This window comes from Erpetoichthys calabaricus, chromosome 5 (genome assembly GCF_900747795.2).
Source record: "Erpetoichthys calabaricus chromosome 5, fErpCal1.3, whole genome shotgun sequence".
NCBI classification, from domain to species: domain Eukaryota; kingdom Metazoa; phylum Chordata; class Cladistia; order Polypteriformes; family Polypteridae; genus Erpetoichthys; species Erpetoichthys calabaricus.
The window spans coordinates 33,957,552-33,979,927 of NC_041398.2; the positions used below are offsets into that span (position 1 = coordinate 33,957,552).

Consider the following 22,376-nt stretch of genomic DNA (forward strand, 5'->3'; position numbering starts at 1 on the left):
TTTATCTCCATTCTTTTCACAAGAGCAGAGATGACCACAGTTGGTGCTGTGCATGATGACTGATCAGAACTATTTGTTGTACCGGCAATCAAAGATATGATGTCCCGTGACCGCTATCAGACTACCATACACAGACTACTAAGACACCCATTCAGAAGGTGTGAAAAACAACAGATTTGCTTGTGAATGTGCAATGCTACACCTTATTTGGGAAAAGATCCCAGTTGTTCCACTGGAGAAAGACTTTCAGAGACTGTGGTCATAAAGCTGTCACAGGTTAATAAACTGCGGCACTACAACAAAACTCTGCTTGGCACCATAAAGTGGGACAGGAACTTCCACCTGCAGCTAAAGTCACTTCAGTATCGTGCAATTCTCCACGCTAGTGTTTAACTGTGGTAGTGTCATGCTGGCAGTGTACAAACCTTTCCAAACCTGTTTTGCGCATTGCAACAGGTACACACGTCATAAATGTAGGAAGAACGATCCTTGCATATGTGTGAACTGTTAACATTTGAATGTGATGATTGCATATAGCGCTGAACTGACCACTCTGTACTATTGTTGCCTCTGCATGTCCTGGAGTACAAAAGAAACAGCAACATGTGGGGACTGGCAAGGTCGGGGAAAAAAATGTGGTGTTATACGAATGGATATGAATAATATGAATAATGTTGCATCTGTGCCACAATGTTTTCCAAAATGTACTATACAGGTCATAAAATGAATAATTCCAAATATCATATATACCTATGTCTCTGTTTTTTTTTGTTTTTTTTTTTACATCATAGACCATAAGGCGCATACCAATTCAGTGTGAGCAGGAACACTCAATAAAACTGAATAAAAAAAAAATCAAGTGACGCTGAGATATGAAGAAGGCAGATTCACCAACGTTTCTGGGTCAGCTTTTATCCCTCCAGATCAGAGAATGTCCAGTTCCATTGCCTCGAAACACCACTCACATCTACAGTTACTGCCAGTTTCAAATTAAAAACTAACAGCGTCAGATCCCTAGGGCTTTAGTACGTATTGTGATTGTGACTGAGAGAATAAACGTGAAAAAAAAGGTAACTTTTACAAGTCCTATAAATGTACAGTGATCCCTCACCCTATTGCGCTTCACCTTTCGCGGCTTCACTCCATCGCAGATTTTATATGTAAGCATATTTAAATATATATCGCGGATTTTTCGCTGCTTCGCGGGTTTCTGCGGACAATGGGTCTTTTAATTTCTGGTACATGCTTCCTCAGTTGGTTTGCCCAGTTGATTTCATACAAGGGACGCTATTGGCAGATGGCTGAGAAGCTACCCAACTTACTTTCTCTCTCTCTCTCTCTCTCTCTTGCGCTGACGTAGGGGGGTGTGAGCAGGGAGGCTGTTCGCACACCTAGACTATATGGACTTTGCTACCTTCTGTGTGCAGCTGCTTCCTGAAGGACATGCTGCACGGTGCTTTGCATACTTAAAAGCTCAAAGGGCACGTATTGATTTTTGACTCTCTTTCTCTCCCTGCTCCTGACGGAGGGGGTGTGAGCTGCCGCCTTCAACAGCTTTGTACCGGCGGTGCTTCGCATACTTAAAACAGCCCTATTGATTTGTTTGCTTTTCTCTCTCTGACACGCACTCCGTTGAAGAGGAAGATATGTTTGCATTCTTTTAATTGTGAGACAGAACTGTCATCTCTGTCTTGTCATGGAGCACAGTTTAAACTTTTGAAAAAGAGACAAATGTTTGTTTGCAGTGTTTGAATAACGTTCCTGTCTCTCTACAACCTCCTGTGTTTCTGCGCAAATCTGTGACCCAAGCATGACAATATAAAAATAACCATATAAACATATGGTTTCTACTTCGCGGATTTTCTTATTTCGCGGGTGGCTCTGGAACGCAACCCCCGCGATGGAGGAGGGATTACTGTACTCCGTCTGTTACAGAGGCAAACCAAATGTATGTGTGTACTGTATAATATTAACAACTAGCAAAATACCCACGCTTCGCAGCGGAGAAGTAGTGTGTTAAAGAGGTTATGTAAACATATATATACATAAACATATATACATATATATACATATCTACATATACACATATCTACATATACATATATATACATATACACATCCACATATACATATATATATATATATATATATATATATATATATATATATATATATATACATATACAAATTTACATATCTACATATATATATATATATATATATATATATATATATATATATCTGCGGTGGGTTGGCACCCTGCCCAGGATTGTTTCCTGCCTTGTGCCCTGTGTTGGCTGGGATTGGCTCCAGCAGACCCCCGTGACCCTGTGTTCGGATTTTATTAAGAAGAAAATAAAACGTTTTTAAATTGAGGGAAAATATACTAATAACAGTTTGTTAAGGATCAGTTTTTTTGTGAAGCTGCCTCTACTCGAGTGATCACTTCGACCTGACTTGGTGGCCAAGTATAAGCGTTACCTGGAAGTAACCACCCATACAATCAGATTGTGAATCAGACTACGAATGCCGTGAATGTAATTACACACTCACTGCACTTGCTTACGGTAATCGAACCTCGGACGTCAGCGCTAGAGGGGCTTAGCAGCGGTGAAGTATTGCTTTTAAATTTTAATTAAGAACAAAAGAAAACCTCAGAGGTTCGATTCCCAAAAGGGAGTGAAGTGAGTGTCCGGTTACCTAACAGGTAACGCTTATGATTGGACAGCAAGTGACGTAACATCAGCCATGGTGCCTTCAGTTGTGAGAAGCAGATCATAGAATGATTGAAAATAGTTTTGCATTTACCTTTTTAGTAAAAGGCGAGCTTTTAAGCCTGAGAAATCACCCCGTAAATGCGCACGTTTAATTGCACGTGTTAATATGTATGCTTACACAGTATTAAAAGACACTCAAAAATTAACGTCATTTACCATCAGCCACGGTGCCTTCAGTTGTGAGAAGCAGATCATAGAATGATTGAAAATAGTTTTGCATTTACCTTTTTAGTAAAAGGCGAGCTTTTAAGCCTGAGAAATCACCCCGTAAATGCACACGTTTAATTGCACATGTGTTAATATGTATGCTTACACAGTATTAAAAGACAGTCAAAAATTAACGTCATTTACCTTCGTTCCCGCGTTTGACTCGTGCTGTAAATCTCTTCCTTGTTTTTAGTTCACGTGATTACGTAGGAGGCGTGATGACGCGATACGTGACTCCGCCTCCTCCATTACAGTATATGGACAAAAAATATGTTCCAGTTATGACCATTACGTGTAGAATTTCGAAATGAAACCTGCCTAACTTTTGTAAGTAAGCTGTAAGGAATGAGCCTGCCAAATTTCAGCCTTCCACCTACACGGGAAGTTCGAGAATTAGTGATGAGTGAGTCAGTGAGTCAATCAGTCAGTCAGTCAGTGAGTCAGTGAGGGCTTTGCCTTTTATTAATATGTATAGATAAGAGCAGCTCACTACTGAAAATGGCAAATATAGGAGGCAGTCAGGATTGAACCAGGGACTCTTGATTACAAGTCAGCAAATCTTACCGCTACACCACAGAAGCTGTTGTACTGTCCTTGGACCTTTTGTGAAAGTGTTTATTTGATCTTTGGACTTCAGGCTTCACACATTACATAGTTTATGCCAACATTTTGTCATTTACTACTAAAATATGAAAAAGTTTCTGTTTTAACAATGTGTTTACACAGATTATTGTAGAAACGGAACACACATGAAATGCATGTGTTCCAAATAACGATCTATTATTTCCACTCTAAAACTCCAGCACTTCACTACCAGATAATCAATCAAAGGCATGAGCTGGGAGAAATTTCTGTGCACGTTTTGCAGCAGTGGGGTATGGAATAGCAGGCTGCTTGCTGCTTGTCTTAATCAGCACATTTACAGGACAAAAGACGCTGAAGGAGAGGTGCGAACGGATTTAAGGTGGGATGGATCTATAAGTTTTTTCGTAGGCTCTCGTGATGGTATAAACAACAAAAGGAAGTTGATCGAGTGACATAGAGTGTCGGAGAAACTCAAAAGCTCAAGTTCACAAGTTGTCAGATATCAAAGTCACCGTGAAAAGGTGAGTCATAACCCACCTTCTGAGTGTCATATGAAAGCTTATTAGGGTACAGAGAAAAGAAAAAAAAATAGGGAGACAGTGGGAAAAAAGCTCGAAATGTCAACTTTAATCTCAAAATTTCCAGTTTAATCACATGGTTTATTTTGTCATTAAAGTAGAACTTCATAAACTTCATCTTAAAATCGTTTAATTTACTAGTTTCTCAAATCCCATCGTAACTAAAGTAGCACGTTAAATGCTTTGTTTTGTATTTGTTCTTCTATGTGCTCTATGTGTGTGAATCGCTATGTGCTTCTTAAATGGGCTTCCTCTGCCTCCGACAGGACACAGAATCCATTACATTTGTGATATTACAGCTCTCTGAATAATTAAAATACTGAGATATATACTCGATATCATTTTCATGATGATAGGAATTAAAGCATGTATTAAACATGGGAACATGGTGGCGCAGTGATAGTGATGAGCCAATGCCCTGTCCAGAGATTGTTCCTGCCACCTCCGCAAGATGCTTGCTGCGCCGTGCGCGACCTTCGATCCCTGTCCTTCCTTCTCTTTCTCTCTCCAAATACCCAATTGCCACACAATCAGCTCTGTAATAGACGTTAAGTCATCTGTAAACTGAGAATGCCAATTCTTCAAAACTTTTAAGGAACATGTGAAATATCTGTGTAGTACATGTTTAATTATTCTATCCATCTATCCTTCCAGTTTCGCGCTAGCCCCTTCAAGAATACAGCGCGAGGCAGGAACAATCTGTGAACGCTAGCGCTGCGGCACCGTGTCCTCGCATGTTTAATTATTAACAATATAGACTTATTTAAATGAAGTTAAATTTTTATCTACAGTGGTGTGAAAAACTATTTGCCCCCTTCCTGATTTCTTATTCTTTTGCATGTTTGTCACACAAAATGTTTCTGATCATCAAACACATTTAACCATTAGTCAAATATAACACAAGTAAACACAAAATGCAGTTTGTAAATGGTGGTTTTTATTATTTAGGGAGAAAAAAAAATCCAAACCTACATGGCCCTGTGTGAAAAAGTAATTGCCCCCTGAACCTAATAACTGGTTGGGCCACCCTTAGCAGCAATAATTGCAATCAAGCATTTGCGATAACTTGCAATGAGTCTTTTACAGCGCTCTGGAGGAATTTTGGCCCACTCATCTTTGCAAAATTGTTGTAATTCAGCTTTATTTGAGGGTTTTCTAGCATGAACCGCCTTTTTAAGGTCATGCCATAGCATCTCAATTGGATTCAGGTCAGGACTTTGACTAGGCCACTCCAAAGTCTTCATTTTGTTTTTCTTCAGCCATTCAGAAGTGGATTTGCTGGTGTGTTTTGGGTCATTGTCCTGTTGCAGCACCCAAGATCACTTCAGCTTGAGTTGACGAACAGATGGCCGGACATTCTCCTTCAGGATTTTTTGGTAGACAGTAGAATTCATGGTTCCATCTATCACAGCAAGCCTTCCAGGTCCTGAAGCAGCAAAACAACCCCAGACCATCACACTACCACCACCATATTTTACTGTTGGTATGATGTTCTTTTTCTGAAATGCTGTGTTCCTTTTACGCCAGATGTAACGGGACATTTGCCTTCCAAAAAGTTCAACTTTTGTCTCATCAGTCCACAAGGTATTTTCCCAAAAGTCTTGGCAATCATTGAGATGTTTCTTAGCAAAATTGAGACGAGCCCTAATGTTCTTTTTGCTTAACAGTGGTTTGCGTCTTGGAAATCTGCCATGCAGGCCGTTTTTGCCCAGTCTCTTTCTTATGGTGGAGTCGTGAACACTGACCTTAATTGAGGCAAGTGAGGCCTGCAGTTCTTTAGACGTTGTCCTGGGGTCTTTTGTGACCTCTCGGATGAGTCGTCTCTGCGCTCTTGGGGTAATTTTGGTCGGCCGGCCACTCCTGGGAAGGTTCACCACTGTTCCATGTTTTTGCCATTTGTGGATAATGGCTCTCACTGTGGTTCGCTGGAGTCCCAAAGCTTTAGAAATGGCTTTATAACCTTTACCAGACTGATAGATCTCAATTACTTCTGTTCTCATTTGTTCCTGAATTTCTTTGGATCTTGGCATGATGTCTAGCTTTTGAGGTGCTTTTGGTCTACTTCTCTGTGTCAGGCAGCTCCTATTTAAGTGATTTCTTGATTGAAACAGGTGTGGCAGTAATCAGGCCTGGGGGTGGCTACGGAAATTGAACTCCGGTGTGATACACCACAGTTAGGTTATTTTTTAACAAGGGGGCAATTACTTTTTCACACAGGGCCATGTAGGTTTGGATTTTTTTTCTCCCTAAATAATAAAAACCATCATTTAAAAACTGCATTTTGTGTTTACTTGTGTTATATTTGACTAATAGTTAAATGTGTTTGATGATCAGAAACATTTTGTGTGACAAACATGCAAAAGAATAAGAAATCAGGAAGGGGGCAAATAGTTTTTCACACCACTGTATATAATATAATAAACATATTTTGCTGCATTTCATCTTAAAAATAATATTGTCATCATATGTAAATATGCGCTTTATAAAGTGGCTCAGGTTGTTCAATATTATAACCGTATCACAAGTTTACAGTGAGGTAATTGTACTTATAAGTACAAACAGTTCTATAAGGAGCACTTGAAGGACTGATTAAGTGCGTTTAGAGCTCTTGGGATTACTCTGTTTCTGAACCGCAGGGTCAGTACAGGAAAGTCTCTGAAGTGTTTGCCGTATGAGAGCAGTTCAAGTAGGCAGCATTGCTGAGGCAGCGTGTGCTTGATTTTGTATACCGATAATTCTCTTACTGATCAGCAGCTGTAAAGCTGTGATTCCACACTCAGATACAATAATATAAATACTCTGACTGGTGCAGTGAGAGTAATATGGAAAAAGATGATCCGCTGTGGCAACACCTAACGGGAGCAGCTGAAAGAAGAAGAAGAAGGTGCAGTGAGAGTAACAACGCTAAAGCAGCTATTGTATTTGGAATAGTCTGGCTATTCCGTGGACCATTATATTGTTATAGATTAATTACAATCAGATGCCTTAAACTAACAAACAATATGCGGTTAATTTCAGCGTGTATGATAAAGCTGCGTCAGGGATGTGGATCTAATAAAGAAAGGGAACCTGCGCTGGAACAAAAGCACTGCTTTGACGCTGGGTTCCGCCAGTTTGCAAAACCGAGCAGAGAACTTGCGTACGCCAGGGTTTGAGCTACCGTGAAAATGTGCGTGGCTTTATACCAAGATTTAGATTTTATACATCGAGATTTGAGCGTGGAAACGGGAGTACGCAACATTTTTGTGCATGCTCACTGTTTATACATGAGGCCCCTGGGATTTCCTGCGTGGGTAGAGCGTAAGGTCCTGTTGGATTACAAAGGCAATAATGATCAAAAGTAAAAAAAAACTTTTGCAAATGTTATACAGCATCTTATTGAAATAAATACAAACTATTAAAAGAAAACAAAAGAAAATGATTTTACACGATTTAAGAAGAAAAAAAACAGGTACAAAACACAGAGAGATGCACTGAGAAGTCTGCTACGGTGCAGCGGTCTTGTGAGTGATATCCTCAACCAGGCTGCTTGTTTTTAGTATGCCCCACATTTTAAATCATTTTGGGAAATTTTTGTAAATCTGTAAACACCCTGGGCTTGTGCTTAACGTGTTCACCTATACAAACAACTATTTTAGATGAGACTCTCAATTTATATTGCTCTCATTGTTGGGGAGGTTGAATGCAGATTTTGTTCATGAAGTGTATTTTAATAATTTGTTCAAATGAGTCATGTTATGTCATAGTGTTTGGTGCTCAAATAAATACAATAAAATAAAAAAAGAAGAAAAAAAAACAAGCAAACATAGTTGCCTATCTCTTTACATTGACCATTTGGAGAGGTAGTCTTTGCCAGTGTTTACTGATCTAATAAGCATAGTAAGTAGAAGACATGCTTGATGCTATATGTTTCTCTTTTCACTCGTATCATTATGTTGCTAAACAGCAGAAAACACCTCAGCAATTCCCCTTGACATTCATGGGTTTGTGGCTTCACTAAACTTCCTCAAGGGCTGAAATCTGAACTAAGTCAGAGCTTCTTGTAATTTCACCCATGATACCTAAAGGAACCCTGCTGTAGCTCCACTGTATCTTTGTCATTTCTATGATGCAGGCAGGAGAAATCTAATATGTCTTCAGCTTCAAATCCGCCAAAGGTGATAATGAATTCCTTTTCCAATCCATTTTAGCCCTGTTAAATTAAGGCAATGTTTCAGCAACATTAAGTGATTTGACACTCTAAATTCAGTAAAAATGTATTTTGTGTTTCTCCGAATTTTTATGCAATGTACTCATTCTGAAATTACTGTATGTTTTAATTCATCTTGAAGATGTCTATCGCCAAACATTTTCACGAAATAAAACTTTTCAGTTGTGTTTTCCAGTATTACTGATTTTCACACGTCACATAACCAAAATGATAAATAATATTCAGCTAGCTGTTTATGGCAGGTGACCTTCTAAGCGACTTGTATTTCAGCTACAAGCTTACTTCCCCTCCCTACAATTTCTGTCTTTTTTACTCTACTGCACTCTTTTCTTCCATTCCATGTCCATTTTCCTGACCCTACCTTCTAAATCTAACTTCCCTTCCTTCATCTTTTTACTCTGCCCAGCTTTAGTATACTTTGCATTGGTCAGCAATTTCTCCCCATTTACATTGTCACTGCTGTACTTGAAAGTTTCTTGCATAATATTGTCACCAAGCATACAACATCGAGAGTGGCTTTTTGTATAAACGGCCAGATATATATATATAAAAGTTTAAAGAATACAATGAAATTCTCACTTACATGGTGGTAGTTCTTCCTGGTCACACATAATGGTAGTTTCAGACTCTGCACTCTATTCTTGGCCAAATGCCAGAACAGTTTTCTGCCTCAAGACACTAAATGACCACCATTCACTAAAATGACGGTTGTTGAAGAACACCTGGTGTAAATATTATTACAGAGAAGTGGTTGGCAGACTAATTTTTTGTACTAAATGGTTTATTTCTAATCTTTTTTCTTTTAAATATAACACACTCAAAAGTCTTTTAGTCTTTACCTTCACAGCATTCCCATTCTTCCTCATATCAATTCACAGGAGTTTATTTTTAGGGTTTGACAATTTTAACTAAAAGAAATAAAGAAAGAAAAAAAGTGTCACTTGTGGTCACATTTTGTTTCCTTATCTGTTATCAGTCAGTCAGTCATTCTCCAACCCACTATAGCCTAACACAGGGTCACGGGAGTCTGCTGGAGCCAATCCCAGGCAGGATTGGCACACATGCACACACCAAGCACAGACTAGGGACAATTAAGGATCACCAATGCACCTAACCTGCATGTCTTTGGACTGTGGGAGGAAACCCACACAGACACGGGGAGAACATGCAAACTCCACGCAGGGAGGACCCAGGAAGTGAACCAAGGTCTCCTTACTGCGAGGCAGCAGCACTACCACTGTGCCACCTTGCCACCCTTATCTGTTATCTTTTATTTTAAATTTGTGAAAAAATGCTTTCAGATAAAATCATTTGCCTTCTGTTTGTGAGAGCATATCTTCTTTCCCACAAAACCTCTGTGGTAGATTTTATGAGGAACTAAAATTTTATATATGTTAATAATCCATTTGCTGTTGGAAAGTCCATCCATCCATCGTCTTCCGCTTATCCGAGGTCGGGTCGCGGGGGCAGCAGCTTGAGCAGAGATGCCCAAACTTCCCTCTCCCCGGCCACTTCTTCTAGCTCTTCCGGGAGAATCCCAAGGCGTTCCCAGGCCAGTCGAGAGACATAGTCCCTCCAGCGTGTCCTGGGTCTTCCCCGGGGCCTCCACCCAGTTAGACGTGCCCGGAACACCCCACCAGGGAGGCATCCAGGAGGCATCCTGATCAGATGCCCGAGCCACCTCATCTGACTCCTCTCGATGCGGAGGAGCAGCGGCTCTACTCTGAGCCCCTCCCGGATGACTGAGCTTCTCACCCTGTCTTTAAGGGAGAGCCCAGACACCCTGCGGAGGAAACTCATTTCAGCCGCTTGTATTCGCGATCTCGTTCTTTCGGTCACTACCCATAGCTCATGACCATAGGTGAGGGTAGGAACATAGATTGACTGGTAAATTGAGAGCTTCGCCTTGCGGCTCAGCTCCTTTTTCACAACGACAGACCGATGCAGCGCCCGCATTACTGTGGATGCCGCACCGATCCGCCTGTCGATCTCACGCTCCATTCTTCCCTCACTCGTGAACAAGACCCCGACATACTTGAACTCCTCCACTTGGGGCAGGATCTCCCTACCAACCCTGAGAGGGCACTCCACCCTTTTCCGGCTGAGGACCATGGTCTCGGATTTGGAGGTGCTGATTCTCATCCCAGCCGCTTCACACTCGGCTGCGAACTGATCCAGAGAGAGCTGAAGATCACGGCCTGATGAAGCAAACAGGACAACATCATCTGCAAAAAGCAGTGACCCAATACTGAGCCCACCAAACCGGACCCCCTCAACGCCCTGGCTGCGCCTAGAAATTCTGTCCATAAAAGTTATGAACAGAATCAGTGACAAAGGGCAGCCCTGGCGGAGTCCAGCTCTCACTGGAAACGGGTTTGACTTACTGCCAGCAATGCGGACCAAGGTCTGACACCGATCGTACAGGGACCGAACAGCCCTTATCAGGGGGGCCGGTACCCCATACTCTCGGAGTACCCCCCACAGGATTCTCTGAGGGACACGGTTGAATGCCTTTTCCAAGTCCACAAAACACATGTAGACTGGTTGGGCAAACTCCCATGCACCCTCCAGGACCCTGCTAAGGGTATAGAGCTGGTCCACTGTTCCGCGACCAGGACGAAAACCACACAGTTCCTCCTGAATCCGAGGCTCGACTATCCGACGGACCCTCCTCTCCAGGACCCCTGAATAGACTTTTCCATGGAGGCTGAGGAGTGTGATCCCTCTGTAGTTGGAACACACCCTCCGATCCCCCTTCTTAAAGAGGGGGACCACCACCCCGGTCTGCCAATCCAGAGGCACTGTCCCTGATGTCCATGCGATGTTACCCCTATGGGAGGGGCCAAGGAGGTCGGGTGCAGTGTGAGTTGGGTGGTGGCCGAAGGCGGGGACCTTGGCGGTCCGATCCTCGGCTACAGAAGCTGGCTCTTGGGATGTGGAATGTCACCTCTCTGAAGGGGAAGGAGCCTGAGCTAGTGCGCGAAGTTGAGAGGTTCCGGCTAGATAAAGTCGGACTCATCTCGACGCACAGCTTGGACTCTGGAACCAATCTCCTTGAGAGGGGCTGGACTCTGTACTACTCTGGAGTTGCCCCCGGTGAGAGGCCCGAGCGGGTGTGGGTATACTTATTGCCCCCCAACTTGGAGCCTGTACATTGGGGTTTACCCCGGTGGACGAGAGGGTAGCCTCCCTTCGCCTTCGGGTGGGGGGACGGGTCCTAACTGTTGTTTGTGCATATGCACCGAACAGCAGTTCGGAGTACCCACGCTTTTTGGAGTCCCTGGAGTGGGTGCTAGAGGGCATACCTTCTGGGGACTCCCTCATTCTGCTGGGAGACTTCAATGCTCACGTGGGCAATGACAGTGAGACCTGGAAGGGCGTGATTGGGAAGAATGGCCCCCCCGATCTGAACCCAAGCGGTGTTTTGTTATTGGACTTCTGTGCTCGTCACGGATTGTCCATAACGAACACCATCGTCAAGCATAGGGGTGTTCATATGTGCACTTGGCACCAGACCCTAGGCCTCAGTTCGATGATCGACTTTGTGGTCGTGTCGTCGGACTTGCGGCCATATGTCTTGGACACTCGGGTGAAGAGAGGGGCGGAGCTGTCAACTGATCACCACCTGGTGGTGAGTTGGCTTCGATGGTGGGGGAGGATGCTGGTCAGGCGTGGTAGGCCCAAACGTGTTGTGAGGGTCTGCTGGGAACGTCTGGCAGAGCCCCCTTTCAGAAGTAGCTTCAACTCCCACCTCCGGCAGAACTTCGACCACATCCCGAGGGAGGTGGGGGACATTGAGTCCGAATGGGCCATGTTCCGTGCCTCTATTGTTGAGGCAGCTGACCGGAGCTGTGGCCGTAAGGTGGTCGGTGCCTGTCGTGGTGGTAATCCCCGAACCCATTGGTGGACACCGGCGGTGAAGGATGCCGTCAAGCTGAAGAAGGAGTCCTACAGGACCCTGGAGGCAGCTGATAGGTACCGGCAGGCCAAGCGGAATGCGGCTTTGGTGGTTACTGAGGCAAAAACTCGGGCGTGGGAGGAGTTTGGGGAGGCCATGGAGAACGACTTTCGGACGGCTTCGAGGAGATTCTGGTCCACCATCCGGCGTCTCAGGAAGGGGAAGCAGTGCAGTGTCAACACTGTATATGGTGGGGAAGGTGCGCTGACGACCTCGACTCGGGACATTGTGGGTCGGTGGGGGGAGTACTTCGAAGACCTCCTCAATCCCATTAACATGCCTTCCAATGAGGAAGCAGAGCCTGGGGACTCAGAGGTGGGCTCCCCCATCTCTGGAACTGAGGTCACCGAGGTGGTCAAAAAACTCCTTGGTGGCAGGACCCCGGGGGTGGATGAGATACGCCCGGAGTTCCTCAAGGCTCTGGATGTTGTAGGACTGTCTTGGCTGACACGCCTGTGGGAAAGTGCTATACATAATTGCGATGACTGAAAAGTAATGCGATTGTCTTAAAGTTTCTTTAGTGTTTACTGAGCTATAATATTTTGAATTGCTTCCATTATTTTTGAAAGTTCAAAATTTGTTGTACTTACAGATGAAAATATTCTTTTGCATGGTCAGCTGTTTTATGTCATGTATCACGGTAACTTTAACCATACTGGTATATAATTACAGGATTAATAATCAATATCTAGATTTTTCAGGTAAATAAAGAAGTAGTTTTTAGGTAAAGGTGGTTTATATTCACAGACTCTGACATTGAAGATTGGATTAAAACATGCAACCAAGAATTTTACAAAATTCTGTAGCTGTGTAGAGGAGAGCGACCAAGTACAGGACTTAAGGACATGTCCTATTGTGAGATTTTCTGAGAATTAAACCTAAACCCTCAAGCAGAAGAGACTGTATGGGGACATATTCAAGGCCTTCAAAATTAAAAAAAAAATCAATAAAGTAGTTCCAGTGCTTGTCTTTAAATTAAATGACAGATTGTGAACTTGAGGGCACCATTGGAAAATTAGGAGAAATGCATTTAGGACTGAATCCTGGAAACACTTCTTTACACCAAAGTTGCAGCAACCTGGAACAAACTAGAGAAACATAGTTGAAGAAAAATCTTGGCAACTCATAACAATTTGAACACGAGATGCAAGACTCGTCAAAATGCAACATAAAATAGAACTCGTACTTCAGTATACAGCCATTTGCTGGCCAGCTTTGCTGCCGCATCTCAGGTACGTACCATAGTGCTGCCATCTAATAGATAACCAGAGAATTTTTTTTTCTTTGGTGGCAACAGCTTGTGGAAAATAGTGCTATAAATAGACAGTTCATAGTTATGTTGCTGAAAAAGTATAAAGTTTAATTTCTTCATTACTAGGTGTTCGACTTGTCTAGACTGTCAGGACAGCAGTATATGGACATTCTGTTGTCAAATGTGTTGTGTGCAACAAGAATGGACAGTGCAAAGAAATCCATTATATTTGAGGCACTTTGCTTCTAAGTTGGCACTCTGTGTGGTGTCATGGGCCAAGTTCTTTCATTCAGATGTAGACTTTTAGTTATGTTGCTGATGAAGAAAATAATTAACATTTAAAAATTGTTTCTTTTTAATATAATCCTTTGATAGAGTTCATCATTTATCATATACACATAGACCAGAGGCGTAGCTAGGGTTTTCAGCGCCCGGAGACAACTGAAGATTTCACACACCCCCCGTTTGGAAAACATTTAATTCTAAAATTTTGTAACATCAATTTGGCGCCCCCTGGATGCTGCGCCTGGGGACAGATGTCCCCCCTTGCCCCCCCCTAGCTACGCCACTGACATAGACCTATACTACAGTGTCCTGGTAGTAAATTGTCCAGTAGTCAATATGTTAAGAAGTATCTGGATGACATATTGCAATAGTTTAGCTATTAGTTAAACAAACAAGCCTGATAGATTAATTTAATAGCAATGTTGTACTTAAATCTATGATATTGTGACAGGGGTCTGGTCACACTTACAGGTAATCTAACTTACACACCATTAAAATATCTGACTACGCCACCCAGTTTTAGTAAGAGACTGGGAACTCCTGAAATTTACCAATAATAGCACACAGGTTTCTTTAAATTGGGCGGTGAGTAAAACACACAATGAAAAACACAAAAGTAATTTCAGAAAAAAGCAACAGTAAGTTCTATTACACAAGACAATATAAAGTACATTAAAAAAATAAACAAACATAACAAAATCTAAACATATCAGGAATGAATTTCCTTTTTTTAAAAGGAAAACACACAGTCCGCACTCTAAAAGTCCATTAAAAACAAGAATCGGAAGATACAACCTCTAGTGGTGCAGAGTCCAGTTTGCACACTGTGGTACCCCAACACTTAATTGTTCAGCTGTCCACGGATGCACTCTGTTCACCGGACACTTGTTTCCCAACAGAAGTTTTGTCAGATCATTGAATCCCTGTCAGCGTCTCTTCATCGTTCCTTTTTTTCCACTCTGTGCCCCTTGTGTTGCTGTGACCTAGGCACGCCTCATTTCTTGTCTGCCAGGTTTACTTGGTCCTTTCATGCGGCTTCCCTCTCTCACCAGACTCACAACTGGTGTCTCCTTGTGGAGCTGTTTCTTCCTCCCTGGAAGTAAGTGTTGCCATCTTTGTGCCTCACATCGTGCCAGCCAGGTACCTTCGTCTGCCTACGAGCCCCTGTGCTCTGTCCGAGTGTCTTGGCAGCGTTCTCTGTGGACTGTCCCTGTTCTCCCTTGCCTTCTTCTGCCCAGAACTTTAAATCTCCTTCAGTCCCTGCCATTACCAGTTCTGGACATCTAAATTTCCTGGGTTTAACAATTAATGAAAACACAAATTAACAAAATGTATCGTTACCAATCATGAATAAGTACAGATATGCTGAATAGAAGCCAATAGTGTCAGACATGTAATCTCCAAGTCAGGTAAATACACACATCCTCCAAGGAAGGAGCAGGTCTGTTATCACAACTTGGTATTGTTTGTATATTCAACCAGCCAGACTTCAAAGTGGCGACTTCTTTGCAAGACAGCAAATACCTACATCCTGCAGACAACCCTGACACAATCAGTAACTGGATTATCCAGGAAATCGAAAAACAAGGTCCCCTTCTGACAATATGGCATCTAAACCTTATTTGTCTCAGTTACTCAAAAATGAAAAATTACAATATATTAACAAACAAGACTGCCAATAACTTGCACTTTTCTGATAAATATTTAGATGGCAGTCAACCATCATCTGTTAGAATGTCAGATTCGTCTTCAGACTAATGTTCACCGTACCCTCTATGCAGAACAGTGCAGCATTTGATGTGAAATGATTCTCTTTCTCTGAGTAAAGCAGAGGAGTGTGCTGCTTAGGTACAGTAGAGCAGTCATTGTCACTTTTTGTCAATTTTATGTTTTTTAGTTAAACATGTATAAATCTTGGCAGAGCACTGAAGTGGTCTCTGGAGAAATCTATGAGGGTCTGTCTATACTAAGCTCCTTTAGCACATTAGAGTTCAGGTATTGTTTATATCATGACATCATAGGCACACTGATTATTTTGTGCTAGATTAATTTCAATTTAATTCACTTTAGTACACTTGTACATAGCACTCCTTTTATACACTACAGCATTTCATGGAATTACATATGTTTTATAGTAAAAAGCAAAGCAGTAGAACAAATTGAGAGGAGAACGTAAGCCCAGTATAGAAAAGGGGCAGAACAGGTGTATGTCTTGTAAAGTCTCTGCAAAGAAAGTTATTGCAATGGCCATAACTGTTGTGTGACTTGTTCCTGGCTGGTACATTCCCTGCTATGCTCATCTCTGGCAGCATACTAAAACACTAAAGTTCTTCATGGCAATGTAGTCTCTATTCATATTTTCTTTTTGGATGATTATATGCAGCCCTTTTCCATTCTAACCACAGGTTAGTAGATGAGATGCTCTGTTCTACACGGATAAACACAAGCAACTACTAAACCCTAAATGACCATGTGTGTGTGGGGAGTCCATCCAGTTTCAATCCAGGCATGACACTGGAGATTTTAATGGCAAGTGTAAATGTAATCCAGCTAAACCTTATATGGTTACAATCTACTGTACACATGAACCACACTTTAAAGGGGGTCTTTGAGAAAACTAACAGTCATCGTTAACGGTTCTATTCAATAAGGGTGCGCACAAAAAGGCGAGCTTCAAAAGGGCGACCTCAATTTGGCGCCGCGAATAAAGGCAAACGCAACAAAATTATTACAGAAAATTTATTAGATAAAGGCAATGATTGAACGTATAAAATGGCGAAAGCAAGAATATTAAAACGTCCAATTAAATTGAGGTCGCCCTTTTGAAGCTCGCCTTTTTGTGCGCACCCTTATTGACGGATACCATCATTAACTATATGCAACATGTTTAGGATATTGATGAAGTGGGCCACTTTAAAAAGATCCTATGGTCTGATCTAGGCTGGCAGTGTCAAGTTAACTACCATCCTGTAGTCTGATTTTTAATGATTTAAGTTTTTTCCTTCCACATTATAATTATTTTCAGTCATCCTGTTTAGAAATACAGTAAATGCTGTAATCTGGGTTTATGGACCTCTAGTTTTCAGTTTTCCACTTTCTGTATACTTATTTTTGGTGCAGGCAAGGATTTTCATTCTTGATCTTTGTTTGTGCAGAGAAAGCCAAAAAAGATGAGTCCAGAGCCCCAGGAAAAAATATCAACAGATAAGCAAAAGAGTAATGATGGAACATATTGAAATATGAATGTCCAGAAACCATCTGAATTTAGAAAAAGAGGTCAATCCAAATTAAAGCTAACCCTGGCATGCTCTGAACTAAAAACTTCTATTAGGGAGCAAAAACAAAGCAGAACAAAACATCAGACTTAAGAATCTCATGGATATTACCTCATTGCTGGACTTTTCACACATAAAGATGTCTAAGGTGTATTGTGAATGGCATTGTAGCTAGATGGGTCAAAGGCTAGTGAAAACTAGCAAAGCAGCCTAGATTTGATTCATAAAAACAAAAGTCTCATTTTGCAATTGTAAATCTCACAATAAACACTTTCAGGGAGATTTTAAGAACTTTCTTTGAGGTGTAAAATAAGGAAAAATCCTTCCTAAAGCCTCATTCACATTATGGTATCTATGTTCTTTAATACAGCTGCATAATGGAGGTAATTGCTTGCATACCAGTCAAATTAATTATTCATATCACTGTGGAGGAGCGCAGTATGTTTATTAAAAATATCACAGGCTCCAGATTTTCCACACAAAGATACACCAGAATGCATCACTGTGTGCATTACTGCATTTCTTTCTACAGAAAAATGACCTAAATGGGATGATGTTTGGCCATTGCCTAGTGCTTTGTGGTGTAAAAGTGACCAGGAAAGGCACTCTAACTTCTGAAGTTCTTTTTATGTCATAGTCAAGTTAATCCTGGAAATGCCTACACTGTTAAGCCTTGATTCACACTTACTGTACATCCTGCAAAATTTGCTTATTAAACATTTACTCAGTACAGATAAGCTCAAATACAAATCAAGAATACCTCAGCTAGCTAGCTACCTCAACTTCAATAACTTACCAGGGGCTAGAAGCTGCTCCTCTAATGAGGTGTCCCTGCCTGTTTTCACTTACATGTCAATCCATCTTCAGATTGCTTCCCTTGCAAGGGCTACACTTCAGAATACCCCTGAAAAAGCCAGGAATCAGTACTCCGGTCTGGGGCCTTTGTTTCCCAATGGCTACCTTTGAATGGAAAACACAATCTAACTGGAGCCAAAGGCTAGTGACTACCCCAACAGTACATACCCTAAATGGACACAGCCTGTATCATTAACTGTCAGCGGTCACTGCTAAATGTAAGCAAACAACAGGACAATGTCAGCAAAACAGTACTCAAACTATTTCAATCATTAATTATGATTTTGGAATAAGAAACCTGGTATAAAGGTTTGATATGAAAACATACAACCTGAATGATTCAGATCAGAGTCATAGAGCAGGATTTGGTTCAGGTGGCTGTGGCTTTGGTTGTTGACGTTTTTGTTTCCTTAAACCAGATATGATGCTTGGGAGAGAAAGGGCAGTCTGTAGGTGGCAAAGTCTGACCGAGTTGTCTCATTTTTGGTAGTTGTTTCAATCTCTCTCTCCTTCTAATGCTTATTTTTAATCTTTTTTAAAATTCTTTCAATTTATAGAGTCTCGCTGACTCCCTCATGCATTATACTGCATCAGTCAAAAATTCCGGACAACTGATATGTTCACAGGCAGCACGGTGGCGCAGTGGGTAGTGCTGCTGCCTCGCAGTTGGGAGACATGCAGGTTAGGTGGATTGGCGATTCTAAATTGGCCGTGGTGGGTGTGTGTCCTGCGGTGGGTTGGCACCCTGCCCAGGATTGGTTCCTGCCTTGTTGGCTGGGATTGGCTCCCGTGACCCTGTGTTCAGATTCAGCGGGTTGGAAAATGGATGGATGGATGATATGTTCACAATGACTTGTTAATTAAATTACTTTTGGCTAGACATGAAACATGTTATTAATCTTATAGTCCAAAGCCTTCATTTCAAATTTACGTGCAACCAAACACACACTGCTCACTTTATCTGAGCTCAAACATATACATTCTAATAAACAATGTCATTCTTGTAACAATTTCATATTTATTTTCCCAGAATTCCTGTCTATGTCTATTTTGCCTGCACCCCAGAATTTTACCTAATCTCAAATTTGACAGTCTTGGAAGACTACCTCATGATTTGTTAATGATCTAATGAGGTCATTTGTACCTGCTTGCTATTTCAGTCACATGAACTGTCAGTCCACAAGTTAAGAGTCATTATCTAAATACTTCTCAAATAAAAACAGACTGAAATAAAACAAAAACTAAATATTAGGATTCGTATTTAGGATATTGTAAAAGCAGGATTTTCCAACAACATTACAGCTAACATCTGCCCTTTTTGGGTTTCTTGAGTCCTACAGATAATCTTGATGGTATGCATGTTCCACGTGTGCTTCACCTTCAAGTTTCTTTTATTTGTCTAAAGCATCTTTAGGGCAGCAATCAACAAGATTGTACTAGTAGAATATCCACAACCTATGGCTGAAGGCTCAGTATTTTCATACACAAGACATGAAATGAATCCAGGCATTTATTTTTTTAAGTAGAGATTTTCATTTAAATACTAACGGACAAGCAGACTCATGCTGAATTAATGCATGTAAATGCTTCCAGACAGGACTAAACATCTTTCTTCTTGTGTCAATGGCATGAATCTTATTCTGCCATTAGCTCCTCTAAACTTAATCATAACCCACTTGAATGGCTGACATAACTTCTAATGAAAGACATGCAGTCAGTGCATCCTAAATTACAAACCAGAATAACAGACATTATCCACTGATTGACTTCTCACTGCAGTTCTTGGCCTACTTTTAACTCTGGAGCTCACTTCTCTGTCGGTCTCTTTTTCTGCAGTTCCTCTCTCTGCACCTGTGTCATGCCCTGCACTTCTGAATCAGAGAGGTTTTTGTTCGACTGTTGATCACTGTGTGTCAGGATTCCAAGGCTGGTGACAGTAATAGACTCCTGCATCCTCAGTCTGGATATCACTGATGGTCAAAGTGAAGTCGGTCCCTGATCCACTTCCAGTGAAACGTGCTGGGATTCCAGAGACACGGCTGTTTGCATTATAGATCAGAAGTTTAGGCCTTTCATCAGGTCTCATCAGGTACCAATGCAGGTAGTTGTTGCTTATAGAGCTTTGGGCTTTGCACTTGATTGAGACACTTTGTCCTGCTAGGAAAGTCTGAACCTGTGGTGTCTGAGTCAGAATATTCTGTCCACTAGAATCTGAAAAGAAATTGTTCATTGATTATTAAAGTGTCTTGAAAAATATGTAATGGAAAAAACACACTGTTACATAGAAGCAGTTTGTAAGGTTAGGGTGTTATTCTTACAGTGAGCAAAGACCAGCAAAACACACATCAGCAGACAGTGGGAGGCCATTCTGTAAGTGAATCACTAGAGACTGAAGTTAACTGTCATTTAAAACAAGCAGAGAGAGCAGTGAAGCGGGTCAGCTATGCAAACGAGTGTCCTGGATGTAAATTTATCTCAGTCACATAATAAAATTTGTGAACATAGCCCTTCATTGGTTCAAAATAAGTTCAAAATGTGCACACAGGAAAAGCCATTCAAGGTTTCGAAGGGAGTGCAGGATAGACAGACACACCTTTAAGAATGTGCTTTTCAACTTCAGCCCAAACACTCTAATAAAAAGTGAAATAAAAAAAATCAGTGGCCAGTAATGGTCTGGCACCCTGTGCAGGACTGAATTCTGACTGTCAGGGAGAAAACGTATATATAATGAATACTGTATAAAGATGACACCACACTATCAAGGCATGGACTTTTGTAAGGGAGACAAAATAAATTAAAAAAGACAAAACTGTAACAGTGATAGCACAATAGTAATATGCAAAAATTCTTAAACCCACTTTATCAATTTCTGAGTTGTGAGCAGGATAAGATTATAGACAAGGAAAAAATGAATGAATATAAGTAGGTGGTAAAAAGTTGAAAAAGTAATTCAAAAAAGAGAATTATTGTAAAAAATGTAGGAAATAATTTAATCAAAACTCTTAAGAAAAAAAGAACAAAAAATGGAGGGGTTCATGAAGAAACAACAGGTTAATTCAGAGCTAATACACATATTAAAAGTGATATTCAGCCTCAGTCCAAACTTAATGTACAGCAAAGCAAATATTCTTGGAGTGGATACTCTTCATTAGATCCAAAAATTAGAACTTAGAACAAAGTTTTAATGAAGCACAGCTAATAATGTGGATATAAATGTAAACTTAATATTTTTCATTGACTGTGTTAAGTACTTGGTTATCAGAAATGAGAAAATAGCAATGCTAGGGATGTTAATGATATGATTGCTTCATTTAATCCTGCACTGGATACGTTTGAATACAGGTAATAGGAAAGCTTAGCTACTAGGTCACTCGCTATGATTATTTTGGTGAATGTTTTGAAGTATATGGTTTGAATATATTCAATTTATATTCTTTTTTATAAAGAGTTTTAATGTTTACACTTCTCAGAACATTTGCATTTTTCATCACAGTGGAAGAATACTTAACTTTCAGAAACCTCTTAATGGGAAATATAACATGGAATTGCTAATTTAAAGATATTAATATCTATAAGGATCTAAAAATGATATACATGTTCACAATGTTGTTACTGAAAGTATCACTATAATCTAGTTTCTTGGCAAACATCAACATGAATTTGACTCATTGAGTTGCTACTTTCTAATGAGAAGCTTAGTGCTTATATATAGATATATGTATTATATATATATATATATATTTTTTTTTTTTCTCAATAAAATTTAAACACTTAAAACACTAAAAAACTGATTTACAACAATGTCTATGATATTAAGTGACAGGATATAATTAGTAATAAAAGCTGACAATTCTATTTTGTTTAGTGACTTGTAACTGTTTTAAAGAAAAGTGTTCTTTTAAACACTTTTTAAAAAAGATTTTCAGAATTCTCTTTAATAGGCTGCTGACTTATCAGAAACATTGTAAGGGAGGATTGGGGGCAGAAATGACAGGCTACAGCATAAGCAATAATAATAATAATAATAATAATCCATCCATCCATTTTTCAACCCGCTGAATCTGAACACAGGGTCATGGGGGTCTGCTGGTGCCAATCCCAGCCAACACAGGGCACAAGGCAGGAACCAATCCCGGGCAGGGAGCCAACCCACCGCAGTAATAATAATAATAATAATAATAATAATAATAATGGAATAGCATATAAGACTCAGAGGCAAAATTAAAATTAAACAATCAATATGGCAGCAAGACTGCAGTTTTCAGCTTTTCCTGAAAACTGATTCAATTCAAAGTATAAGCATCTATAAAATGTGATTTCATCAAAGCTTAAGTTAAAACTTGAATAATCTCATCCTCCGCCATCTATGACTTCATTAATGACCCTGTTTACTT

The 22,376-nt window shown here is 40.8% G+C and overlaps 1 gene segment (V, D, J or C); it reads right to left on the reverse strand.

The window, feature by feature from the left end:
- Nucleotides 1–19,643: 19,643 nt before the first annotated feature.
- LOC127527770 (immunoglobulin kappa variable 6D-21-like) lies at nt 19,644–20,417 on the reverse strand. The segment is given in 2 exon segments: nt 19,644–20,193; nt 20,301–20,417. Coding segments are annotated over 2 exon segments (357 nt in total).
- Nucleotides 20,418–22,376: the final 1,959 nt, after the last annotated feature.